Source organism: Varanus komodoensis, unplaced genomic scaffold (genome assembly GCF_004798865.1).
Source record: "Varanus komodoensis strain SLA01 unplaced genomic scaffold, ASM479886v1 scaffold26, whole genome shotgun sequence".
In the NCBI taxonomy this organism is placed as follows: domain Eukaryota; kingdom Metazoa; phylum Chordata; class Lepidosauria; order Squamata; family Varanidae; genus Varanus; species Varanus komodoensis.
In genome coordinates, this window is record NW_025335684.1 from 14,319,811 (window position 1) to 14,332,078 (window position 12,268).

At 41.9% G+C, this 12,268-nt stretch overlaps 1 protein-coding gene across 2 annotated transcripts in view; it reads left to right on the forward strand.

The window, feature by feature from the left end:
- The window catches only part of CLUAP1 (clusterin associated protein 1), a 59,202-nt gene that overhangs the window by 37,740 nt on the left and 9,194 nt on the right, over positions 1-12,268 (forward strand). For both annotated transcript variants that reach the window (XM_044433714.1, XM_044433715.1), the window contains exon 9: positions 8,311-8,383. In XM_044433714.1, coding sequence (XP_044289649.1) covers positions 8,311-8,383 — 73 coding nt within the window. The remainder of the gene's footprint in view (positions 1-8,310; positions 8,384-12,268) is intronic.

Sequence of the window (12,268 nt, forward strand, 5' to 3'; positions counted from 1 at the left end):
GATATTTGCCTCTGTCCAGGTACCTGGTATTTTAGCAGTTAACAATGCTTCATTACATATGTCTTTGAGAAAGGTAGCAAAAATTCCCTCAAAAGATTTGTAAAATTCAGCTGGTAGCCCATCCGGACCAGGGGTTTTATCCTTCTTTTGTCACATGATTGCCTCTGTTATTTCCATAGTTGTTACTTTTTGATTGATTTTTTTGTTATACTTTTCTGTTAATTTTGGTAAATCTCCCTTTCAAATGTATTCTTTTACCTTCTCGATCGAAAACTCCTCCTTCCGGTATAACCTTGCAAAAAAATCTTCAGCTATTTTCTTAATTTGTGTATTTTATACCTGTAGTTGTCCTTCTCCATCTTTCAGTTTTGAAATCAATCTCTTCTCTCTTTCTTTTTTTACTTTATATGCTAGCCATCTCCCCGGTTTATTAGCATTTTCAAAAAAAATCTGTTTAGCCAATTTCATTGGCTTAGTAAGTTCATTTGTATCCAAGAGATTCACTTTGTGCTTTAAAATATTCATTTGGACCTTAAGATTTCTTTTTGTTGGATCCACCTGCAGTTCTTGTTCCCGTTTCCTCAATTCTTCTACTAATGTTGCTCGCTCTTGCTTTTTCTTTATTTTTGTTGAGTAGGTTATTATCAGTCCCCTGACATAGGCTTTAGCTGTATCCCAGACATTCTGTAAAGAAGTTTCTTCCGCTTTGTTTATTTTAAAGAATATTTGCATCTCTTTGCTTACCTCTTCTATAATTTTTTTATCTTTTAGTAATGCTTTATCTAGACTCGATCTGGGCGTCCTTGCAGCTCCTTTCAATGATATAAATACAGGATTATGATCCGCCCAGACATTTGTCTCCATTTCAGCTTCTATCAGATCTGGCATTAAGTCTGGAGTTATCCAAACTATATCAATTCTAGACCATGACCTATGTCTGTTTGAGTAAAAAGAATAGTTGGCCGAAGATGGGTTTTTATGCCTCCAGGCATCTATCAATCTGAGTTCTTCAATCAAGTTGGAACAAGACTTTGGAAGCATCCTCCTACCCTTTTTTCCCTTACTTTCACTCTTGTGATCGATTCCCTTATTCACAATTGCATTAAAATCGCCCATTACACACATAGACTGATAGTCCACTTGTAAAAGTAACATATGTAGTTTTTGATAAAAAGTTTCCTGATGGTCATTTGGTGCATATATTGCCACTAAGAGCACCTTTTTAAGTTTAATTGTAATTTCTGCCATCAAGATCCTACCATTCTCATCAGCAAGAATATATTTAGGGTCCAATTTTTCTTTTACATACAGTGCTAAACCTCTTTTCTTTTGCAATGTAGAAGATACGAACAATTTTCCCAGATTTGAGCATTCCAGAAGTTTAACATACTGTTTCTTAATATGTGTTTCTTGTAGACAAATTATATCTAATTTCCGTTTTTGAAGTTGAGCAAAAATCCTTCTTCTCTTAGATGGTCCATTTAGTCCATTAACATTTAAAGAGAGCAATTCAATTTTCCCTTCCTTTTTAAGAGCCATATTTAATAAAATTATTTACTTATTTTTTGCCTTTACAGTTCTACCTTTTTTTCCCACCTTTGAGTCCAAAGCCTGTACTTCTTGTTGTGAATCAGCCTTCAGTATTTCTCCTTGTTCAGAGTGGTACGCTGTTATTTCCATTGCTTCGGCACCTCTTTCTCCTTCTTTAGAGACGACAGGATCCTCCTCTTCTAGCATAACTCTAAATTTTTCATAGAACTCTTGTGCTTTAAGAATTGAATCCAATTTATATCTTACAGAGTTCCATGTAAAAAATATTCCTTCTGGTGTTAGCCACTTAAATATAATCTCTTTCTTGATCAATTTTGTACTAAGGAATCGATATTTCTTTCTTCCATCTCTAATACTCCATGGAATTTGTTTCAGGACCGTCACCTCCTGATGATCATCTCTCTTTAACGGCTTCTCCCATGAGGCCTTCAAAACATTATCTCTTATAGACCTTAGAGCAAATTTGACATGGACTTCTCTCGGAAGTTTATTTTTTCTGGTATAAGAGGAGTTGACCCTAAAAACAAGATCAATTCCCATACCCATGACTTTGTTCTCGATTTCTAAAAGCTCCGCCAACATGACAGTTATGATCTCTTGGAGGTCCTCATTTTTCTCTTCAGGTATATTCTGAAATCTTAGATAATAAGATGCCTTCTCCATCTCTAATGTAGCCATTGAGTCCCATGTTGACTTATTTGTTTGCTTAATTAAATATATTTCTTTATCTACTGTCTCCAATTTTTCACATACTTGTTGTATTTTTTGTGTATTCTGTTCCGCTTTAAATCGGGCATCAGATAATTGAGTTGTCACCTCTCTAATAGAGTTATCCAATTTGTCAAGTCGCTCTTTTTGCTCATTTGATAAGCTTTCCAGCCGTATTGACATCGCCTCTTGAGATGCTTGCAAAGTTGTTAAAGCCGCCTGTGTCACCATTAAGCTTTTTGCAACATCTTCTGTCTTAGGTTGATGAATTGGACTCTGACCCACTGAGGAAGGTGCTGAAGAGGGCTGAGTTTTCCTTATGATGGAAGTTGTTCACCAAAGAAATTTCAATATACCAAAAGAAAAAGGAGGAAAAAAGAGAGAGAGGAAGAGAGAGAGAGAGAGAGAGAGAGAGAGAATGAACGTAGCTTGCAATAATTCCGATAGCCACCGGGTGGCAGCAAAAGGCTATTTAAAAATGAAAAAATGTCGTCAGACCCAGGAAGAATGGAAGCTGGCCAAAAAAATGGCCGCTGGCAAATTAGGGGCTTTTTCTTTCTTCTTTATGCCAGTTATCAACAGATATAATTTTTCCACAGGTAATATTGCAGAAAGAAAGTAAGTAAAAGAAAGTAAAAATGCTCACCAGAAAGTCATCACAGTAGAGAGGAAACACCACATAACAAAAACTTTCCTGGCTAATGTCCAATTAGCCTTGGCAGAAGTCCAAACAGGCATCCAAAGTGTACACTTCAACTTCTAATCTTCTATCCTTTGATTTAGTTCCATAGCAATTATTCACTTTGCCTTCGCCCTTAGAGAGATTAGAAGAAAAATCTTTCTCTTCGGCTTCAATTCAGATAAGAGTCTTCACATTCTCTCGTATGTCAGTTGCCGCTTAAAAAACTTTGAGAGGGCTTTCTCTTCTAAGTCAATTATAAACAAGTACAGCTTTTCCATGGGTAATATTGCAAAAAGAAATAAGAATGCTTACCAGCCGTCCGATGCTTATCTGGCTAATTAATCCATCAGATGTCGAGAACTGGCAGGGGCTAAGAAAACCCCCTGTATTGCCCGATTGAGAAATGCCTGAGTCCTACACCAACCAGAAGAAAAGATGCCAGGCAATCTGTCTTTGCCCCGACAGGGCTTAGATGAGTCTCCCACGACTTGCTACCGAGCAATACCGGCGTGATAACAGAAGCTCCATTAATCACGTCCGTGTCGTTCCGACGCCATCTTGAAAGTCTCATAGCAACTATGTTATGCCAGCTGTAAGTATTAAGTGCTGTCTAGAGCTTCTTCAAGGGCAAGTGGGAAGCAGCCTTTTAAGCAAGAGCAACAACAGCTTTGACAATAGTCAGATCTGCACTTGCAGCTTCATGTTCATCCATTCATGTGCCAGCAATGGGAAGCTAACAAGCAGCTACAAAACATAACCTTGGTTAGGGTAAAGAAGGTGCCGCTTGCTAGCAGATAAAAGGAAGTCACAAATCATTTTTCAGTCCTTTATGAAGGCCCAAATTAGAACACTTACAATTCTGTGTTCTTCATGTTTCTAGTTTTGAACCTATAGTCAGAAGTCAGAGGAAGATGCCATCACAGAGAGATAGAAGTTACATTAAAAGCGCCTAAAGTTTTTCTGCCTTATGTGGTCTGTCACAGAGAATTCTCAAGACAAAGTATCTGGGGTAGGCACGGGGTGACTGAAGTGGGGGTAGTTGAGCAAAACACCTAGGAAAGAGAGAAAACCAATGAATAAATCTGCTGACTTATGAAAGTGGAAAGGAATTCATGCAGGAAAGAAACCAGGGCGCAATGAGAATGAACTTCAATGCCCAGAGTATGGGAAACAAAGAACATGAACTTGTGCACATAGGACATGAGGGCAATTACAATCTGATAGGAATAACTGAAACTTGGTGGGATGACTCACATGACTGGAAGTCTACAATTGATGGATTACAACCTGTTCAAGAAAAACAGAAAGGGCGAAAGGGAGGTGGAGTTGCACTATACATAAGAGACACCTATAACTCCACAGAAATACAAGAAGAGGAACTTAGTAGCCCCAGTGAAAGCATCTGGCTTAATTTAAAGGGAGCAAAACATAAGAAAAACATAGTTATTGGTGTCTATTTCTGATCAACCAGTGAAAAAGAGGACAAGGACACACCCTTCAAAAATCAACTTGCCAGTGTCCCCAAAAAGAAAAATGTCATAATTTCCCCTGATATATGCTATGTATGCGTGTATGTGCTGGGAGACAATTTCTGCCAAAAATGGCCCCTGCAAGAGGTTCCTGACATGCATTGCTGACACCTTCCCCCAGCAGAAGGTTGAGGAAGGAACAAGAGGACCAGCTGTCCTCAATTTAATACTAACTAAAAGAGATGACCTAGTGAACTGAATAGCAGCCACAGGAACCCTGGGAGGAAAGTGAAAATGTGATACTTGAATTCACAATGATAAAGGAGATAAAGTTTAACTGCAGCCAAACATGTACCCTGGATTTCAAGAAAGCCAACCTTAATGAATTCAGAACAATGATAAGTGAGGTGCCATGGCAACTCTTAAGGGAAAAGGAGTGGGAGTGGGTGAAAAAGAAGAAAAAAAAATCTTGAAAAAGAAGATTCTCCAAGCACAACTACAAACAATTCCAACAAGAAGAATGTGTAGAAGACATCAAAGAAAACTGCAGAAAATTAAGTGACTATCTGAAAGAAAAAAGAACATGTACAGGAGGTGGAAGCAGGGGCGAGCCACAGTTAAAAATATTAACAGATTTCAGGGATGGCATCAGGAAGGCTAAAGGAAGAAATGAATTGAGAATAGTAAGGGATGCTAAGAACAACAAGACAGCCTTCTTCAGGTATATCCTAAACAAAAGATATATGAAAGAGAAAGGTTTGCAGCTGCTTAAAGTGAATGGCAGAGCGATAACAGATGACAAGGAAAAAGTGGAGGGGCTCAATTCCTACTTCATCTCAATCTTCTACCACAAGAAAATCTACAACCAAAAGGAAGCACAAGCTGAAAGTGAGAGCTGGCAGCCCAAGACTGGCAGACAAATGGTCAAGGAACACCTAGATGAAATAAACATATTCAAATCTCCAGGGCTCGATAAACTCCATCCCAGAGTAATAAAAATGCCGGTCACAAAGAGGAAGGTCAGTGGAACCAGCTGCCTAGAGAGGTGGTGAGTGCTCCCACACTGGAGACATTCAAAAAGAACCTGGACAGCCCTCTGAGTGGGATGGTGTGACCTGGTGTCCTGCAACAGCAGGGGGTTGGACTCGATGGCCTTCATGGCCCCTTCCAACTCTTGTATTCTATGGTTCCATGATTCTGTGATCTTTTCCCACATACCAGAGTGTATGACACAGAATAATGAACTCATGTTGCAACAAGCCAGGTTCAGGCTAGATATCAGGAAAAGTTTCCTCACTGTCAGAGCAATATGAAAGTGGAACCAGTCACCTAGAGAGGTCATTTGCTCTCCCACACTAGAGATACTCAAAAACAGTCATCTGAGTTGGATGCTGTAAATTGATGACCTGCCACAGCAGAGGGTTGGACCTGATGGCTTTCTTGGCCCCTTTCAACTCTACTCTTGTGTGATTTTATGAGTCCATTTTCATGCCTTGCACACACTCATAAGCATCCTGATAACGTGCCCAGTCCCCTGGTGGGGGCAAGACTTGCCCAGTCAGTTAGGAAGCGGGAAGAGTACAGAGGCAGCAGGATGCTGTCAAAGTTCCTGGTAGGGGCTCGCAACCAGACTCCCATTTCTTATTTTCATGTCTTTCTCATACACAGTGAGACTGAGAAGAGTGTTTGTGGGGAAGAGCTCGTTAATAAGGCATTTTCCATGTATCACCTGTTCATCCCCTGTGGTAGATATCATGGAAGTAAAGTAAATGGAATTTGCTTTGCAGTAAAATGGTTTATGACCGGGGTGTACAAGTTGTAGGAAAGAGCTTTCTGATAACAGACGAGTCTCACTCCAGAACACTTTTTCTCTTTGGACAGGGAAAGCATGAACACTTAATAATCTCCTTTGCCGTTTGCTTTGCTGTGAAGTTGTAGGAATAACTGTGTGGAAACTGGGTTTAACTCCATGACTTTTGAAGGAGCAGCTGCTATTTCTGTCTCAGATTTATTGTGTGTAAACCCCTGGCAAAACCTTTGTGTGTGTTTATTCTTGCAAAAACACCATGTGTCCCTATCCAGTAATTGCTGGTGTCTCTCTGATGTCTCTCTCAATTTCATCCCACTCCAGCAATTACACAAAGCCATCAAAAACTAAGACAACAAGTATTGCTTTGCTTTAAGCACTGCAGTTCTCATCATTTTCACTCGATTGACAACAATAACAGCATGAGTATGGTTTTGAAAAAGAAACAAACCCAACCCTAAATAATATACCAAGAAATAGAACTGAGCACTTCTCTTTGTCTTCACACCTTTCTGTGATTTGCCAGGTACAGAGTCCTCTTCCTCTTTTAGAGCCTTTTCATCCTGTCCTTTTCCATGCTGCACGGGGGATTTGGGGACAAATGAGACCCTTTGAACTGTATGGGGCCTGCAAACTGGGAGCTTGCACAGGGATTTCTTAATTAGAACCATATTCAAACTAGCTAAAGCACAGGCAAACTCTTTCTTTTCTGTAAAACTACCCTTATCTTTCCAGGGCTGCTTCACCACTGTCTGTAATGGTGCTGCCTGTTTCTCTTGGGGCCTGTAAATGAGAGCATTACTATTACATTCTGCCCTAATCCAAAATAATATCCCAGCAATCTATTTGGAATTAAGACTAAGGGGAAAGGCCAGGCTGTTAGTATGGTCTGATCCAGAGGAGGAAGCTCCTGCACTTTTAGCAGGTGTGTATGGAATTTCAGGTGTCACTTCCCTCATCTGCTCAACCTTTTGAGGTGCAAAATCCCTGCCTTCTTTTCCCATCTGGCCACCCTACAGGTGAAGCTATGGGTTGAGGCTGTCCATCTGTTTTTATTATTTAATTGGGTTTTCTATGTTTCCACTTCAAAAATGCACTCCTCTGATCCCACTAGTTGTTGTTGTTAGTCGTGAAGTCGCGTCCGACCCATCGCGACCCCATGGACAACAGTCCTCCAGGCCTTCCTGTCCTCCACCATCTCCCAGAGTCCACTTAAGCTCACACCAACTGCTTCAGTGACTCCATCCAGCCACCTCATCCTCTGCTGTCCCCTTCTTCTTTTGCCATCTATTGACCACTGCTTTTTTGCATTCAGTCCCCTTTCTCACTCACTACAGATCCTGGTGTATGTTTTTGTTTGTGATGGGGAGGGGGAAGGAGTGTTTTCAGGGCACTGCAAAGCCCAGGAAATTGTGTTCAGCTTCTCCTTTGTCTTTGGCGATTTCATCTGGCATCACCCCCTTTCTATAAGGACTAGAAGCATGCTCTTTTCAACAATCCAAACTGAGATCATAGCTTTCTATATACATTATGTATCATAATGTGATTTATTGTGTTTGTTTTCTGCACTTGCCTGGAATTATACACAGCCCTAAGTATGGATCGGTCTTGTCATGGAGTGTATCCCTGTAGCTCTTGCTTAATTCTTCCTGACTTCTCAAAGCTCATCTTCACTAATGAATGCCAGCAGTAAAATTCCCATTTACATAGACAGTTGTTCCTGGTATTCCCTACCGAGACTTTCTGTTGTATGGGTGCTGCTTAATGTATGCACATTTTCTTTTACTGGACCAACTACAGGTTAAAGTCATTCAAGTTTCTGAATTTTAAGTGATGGCCTTCTGGCACTGGCATTCAGAACAAGAATAAAATAGTAGCCTGCACATGTTTAAAAGTTTGCAGTTAAGAGTTGATCTGACTGGAGGGAATGGGGACAAGACTTCCACTTTTGTTTGAATCCATTCCTTAACACTAAATTGTCGGCAGAGTTCTTAGCGATAACCTTAGCAACAGGTTGGCTTATGTCTTGTTATCCTCCAGAGTGGGGTGATAGTGCAGCTGCTGTTCTGATTTAATATTTTCTTTCCCTACAGGAAGCAGAGAACACCTTGCGTTTGATGCAGAACAAGCTGAAGGAGGAAGAGAAACGTTTGCTGAAGAGTAGAAGTGAGCTGTTTTGTTAACCTTTTCATGTGTTGGCAGATCTAACATCCAGGGCTGCCTGCCCCATTAGTGCAGCTGTTTGGAGCAGCAGCAAGAAATCAGTAGACAGGGGATCTAAGCGCATAAGAAGAGCCATGCTGGGTCAGAGCAGGGCCTCTCTAGTCCAACACTCCACTCCCACAGTAGCAAACCTGCTGCCTGCAGGATTCCTGAAGGAGACTTGGAGTGCAGACACACCCTCCTGCCCACATTCTGCAGCAAGTAGAGCAAAGCTCGCATGGTTCTCTGCGCCTGCATCATAGTCCCGCCTCCCAATTGTCCATTTCCAAGTGGGAACAGGAAGCCAGGCCTGTGCGTTGTCCCTGGCCCTTTTCTGTGGGGGGAGCTGGGAAATCCCAATTGCTTCATGCGTAAAGATCCTGTTGCCACCCTGACTGCTGGGACCTAGAGACAAGCCCTCCTATTGCTGGGAATACACAACCCATGCTGGCTTCGGCATTGTGGTATCTAAGACATTAGCCACCCCTGGGTGAGGGGTGGAAATGCCATTGCATTTTACTGCTTCTCCCTGCTGTGCATTTTTTGTAACAGAAAAGGTGGCCAACTACTTGCCTGACTCCTTTTAATTTGGCTGATATCCAGCCTGTGCCTCATCTTCTCCTCAATCCAGATGAGCAGAGGCTGTCTTCTGTTGTGTCAGACAATTTGTCTAGCTCAAAGTGATTCACCTGGACCGATGGCAGTTTTCTAGGGGGTGTAGTTCTGATGCCTGTTGTATCTAATTTGTCACCAGAGACTGAATTTGGGATCTTTTTCTTAGAAAGTGCATGTCATACCACTGCCTTAGGAATTATGTCTATGTTCATGTGAGAGAGACATTCCACACCTCTCTAGGCAACTGGATCCACTGTTTTAGTGCTCTGACAATGAGGAATCTTTTCCTGATATCTTACCTGAACCTGGGTTGTCGCAACCTGACTTGATTATTCTGTGTCCTGCACTCTGGTATCAGTGAGAAGAGTTCTTGACCTTCCTCTTTGTGACAGCCTTTGAGGTACTTATAGAGGGCTATCATTTCCCCCTCAGTCTTCTCAAGGGTGAACTCTCTTCAATTCTCTCAGTCTTTCCTCACAGGGCAGTATTTCCAAACCCTGGATCATTTTTGTTGCCCTCCTCTGGACCATTTCTAATTTTTCTGCATCTTTCTTAAATCTTGGTTCCCAGAAGTAGACACAGTATTCCAGATGAAGTCTGACTAGTGAGGCATATAGGGGAACTGCTACTTCTCATGATTTGGAAGTAATACTTCTAATAATGCATCCCAAAATAGCATTTGCCCTTTTGCAGCTGCATCACATTGTTGGCTCATATTTAGCTTGTTGTCCACAATAACTCCAAGGTCTTTTTCTTTCTCATTTCTTTCGAGCCCCATGTACTCCCATCTGGTATCGATGCCTCTGGTTTCTTTTCCTAGCTGGAGGGCTTGGCACTTGTCCCCAGTGAATCTCATTCTGTTGCTTTCAGCCCAGCTTTCTAGTTTATCAAGATTGCCCTGGATCTTCTTTCTGTCTTCCAGGGTGTTTGCTAGGTTTCTTACATTATGGCTGTCCTGCTTGCGCTGACAAAGAAACCAGCTGCTTTTCAGTTTGTCTTGCCATTTATCCCGAAAGTGACTTGGCTCTTCAGTAGCCAATAGAGAAAACTAACCACCACCACTTAAAAATCACCCCAGTCTTTGCTATTTTCCCACCTTGAGAATGAAAGAATCACCCTGCTGGACGAGACCACGGGTCCATCTAATCCAGGTTCTTCCCTTAATGTGCTCCGCAGTGACTAGTAGCCCATGGCACACTGCCTTGAAAAGTGGATATTTCACAGGGCCACCATGGTCAGTCGCCACCTCTACAATGATGGCTGCAGGGATCACCAGAAAGTGTTCAAGTAGCCTCTGGAGTTTTGTTGCAAGGACCACATTGTGGTTCCAAGTTTTCCACACCCCTGGGGAATGTATGAACAGTGTCTTTGAGAACATATTTAAAAATCATTTCCAGTTGCGTGGCAGCTTCAAATAGATCATTTGAAAACATCTCTGGAGAAATAGACATTCTTTTGCCAGGGATTTTTTTAAAACAGGGAGAAGGGAACACTAGAAGAATGATCAGTTCCATACGTGCCTGTATATCAGTGGGAAGACACACTGCTCCATTCATCCCAGAAATGCATGCTGACACAGTGTGCTTTTAATGTAGGCCTGGATTTAGGAGTCCAGGAAGGAGCAAATGTTCCAATTGAGAGTGGGAGTGATGTCAGCTGACCATGCTAACTAGGAGCCTAGAGGGCAGAAACAGTGCAGACAAGAGCAGCAGGTTGAAACTAGCTCAGCAGGGGCTAAATAGCCATGCTGCACCGCTTACCTTTGAAAGGGATGCTACTCAAAGATATTTAATAGAAAATATCTATTAAAGCTGCATTAGGTTCCACCCATGCTGATTAAAAGTAAAGCAAGACACGTGATTCTAACTGGTGTGCTTAGCTCGTCTGCTGTGGCTTTAGTTGTTTTATAATTTTTATTTGATATACAGAAAAATGAAAACCAAAACCAAAAACATGCAATCACACAGCAATAACCAGAGATGTGTTAAACTGATCCTGAAAGTATTATTAAGGTCAGGGCCTCCTTTACCAGAAAAGGTAAAATCAAAGAAATAACAGTGAACAGCAACTGCTAAGGTAGGCACCCCCAAAAAACCAGATGAATGAGCTTGGGAGTGCTCTTTCCTGAAAATAATTGTATTTCACCACCCTAGTGTGTCGCTCTTTTCCTCTCACTGTAGTGACACATCTCTGCGTGTTCTGTTGATGGTATTTTCTCACAGATCTGATATGGGCTTGTTCCAGGTGATGGCAAGGACTGCACTTATGCATCTATTTTGTGGACTCTCGTCCGTATCTGCCTTGTCTGAAGAAAGCCAGTGCTCTGCTCTGTATAGCTGCGATTTTATCTGTATAAGGAAACTTGGCCATCTGAACGGTCAGATATAAATTAGCAGGGGTGGCTGTGCTCGTCTGCTGAAGCGAAAACAGATGCCGTCAAGACTAAAGGGTTTATTCAGGCATAAGCTTTCATGCACACTTTCCACTTCAGCAGATGGCATGAATGTCAACCTCAAATAGGAAACTTCATAGACTTGTGTTGAGGAGGGAGACATATAAATTGTTCTGCCAAAGGGAACTGAAACGTAAAGGTACAGACAAACAGCAATCCGCAGGTTTCTTTGAGGGAAGTCTTAACCAATGAACTGATAGCCTTTTGGAGAGATGGATTTTGTAATCAGTCCACAGCCCATTTCTGTACTGATTGCATTCTGTATCCTATGCAGCACAGCTTTTAAAGCAGTCTGATGAACAGCTATCCAGCCCATGTAAAGCTCTGGCTATGGTGTCTGTTCTGGTAGGCTGGTGATTCTCAGAGTCCCTTCACTGTTTTTTGAGAAGGGCATAATAATCAGTAATATCCTCTACCTACAGGAGGCGAGGCAGGAAACAGCTTGGGAGGTCCTTCTGGCATATTGTAAAGGCCGAATGGAGCCAGAGGTGTCAGTGTTAGGAACGGGTAAACATCTGCATGTGCGTTGATGCAGGTCAGCTGGACAACAAACACATTTTATGTGTGCCACCGCGCACCTTGGCTCCTCTTGGTAAATGACAGGCAGGCATGATTGGAAGAACAGTCTGTACTAGCGAAGCTTTGGTAAGTTGAATCGCTTGTGATCATCATTGCTGAGATTCTACACGGGTATCGCCCAGCCTCTCTCCACCTTCTGGCTGTATAAAATCAGATGCCTGGGAATAAGAGATCTGAGATTGGGAAAGGAGGCTCCTTTGCTG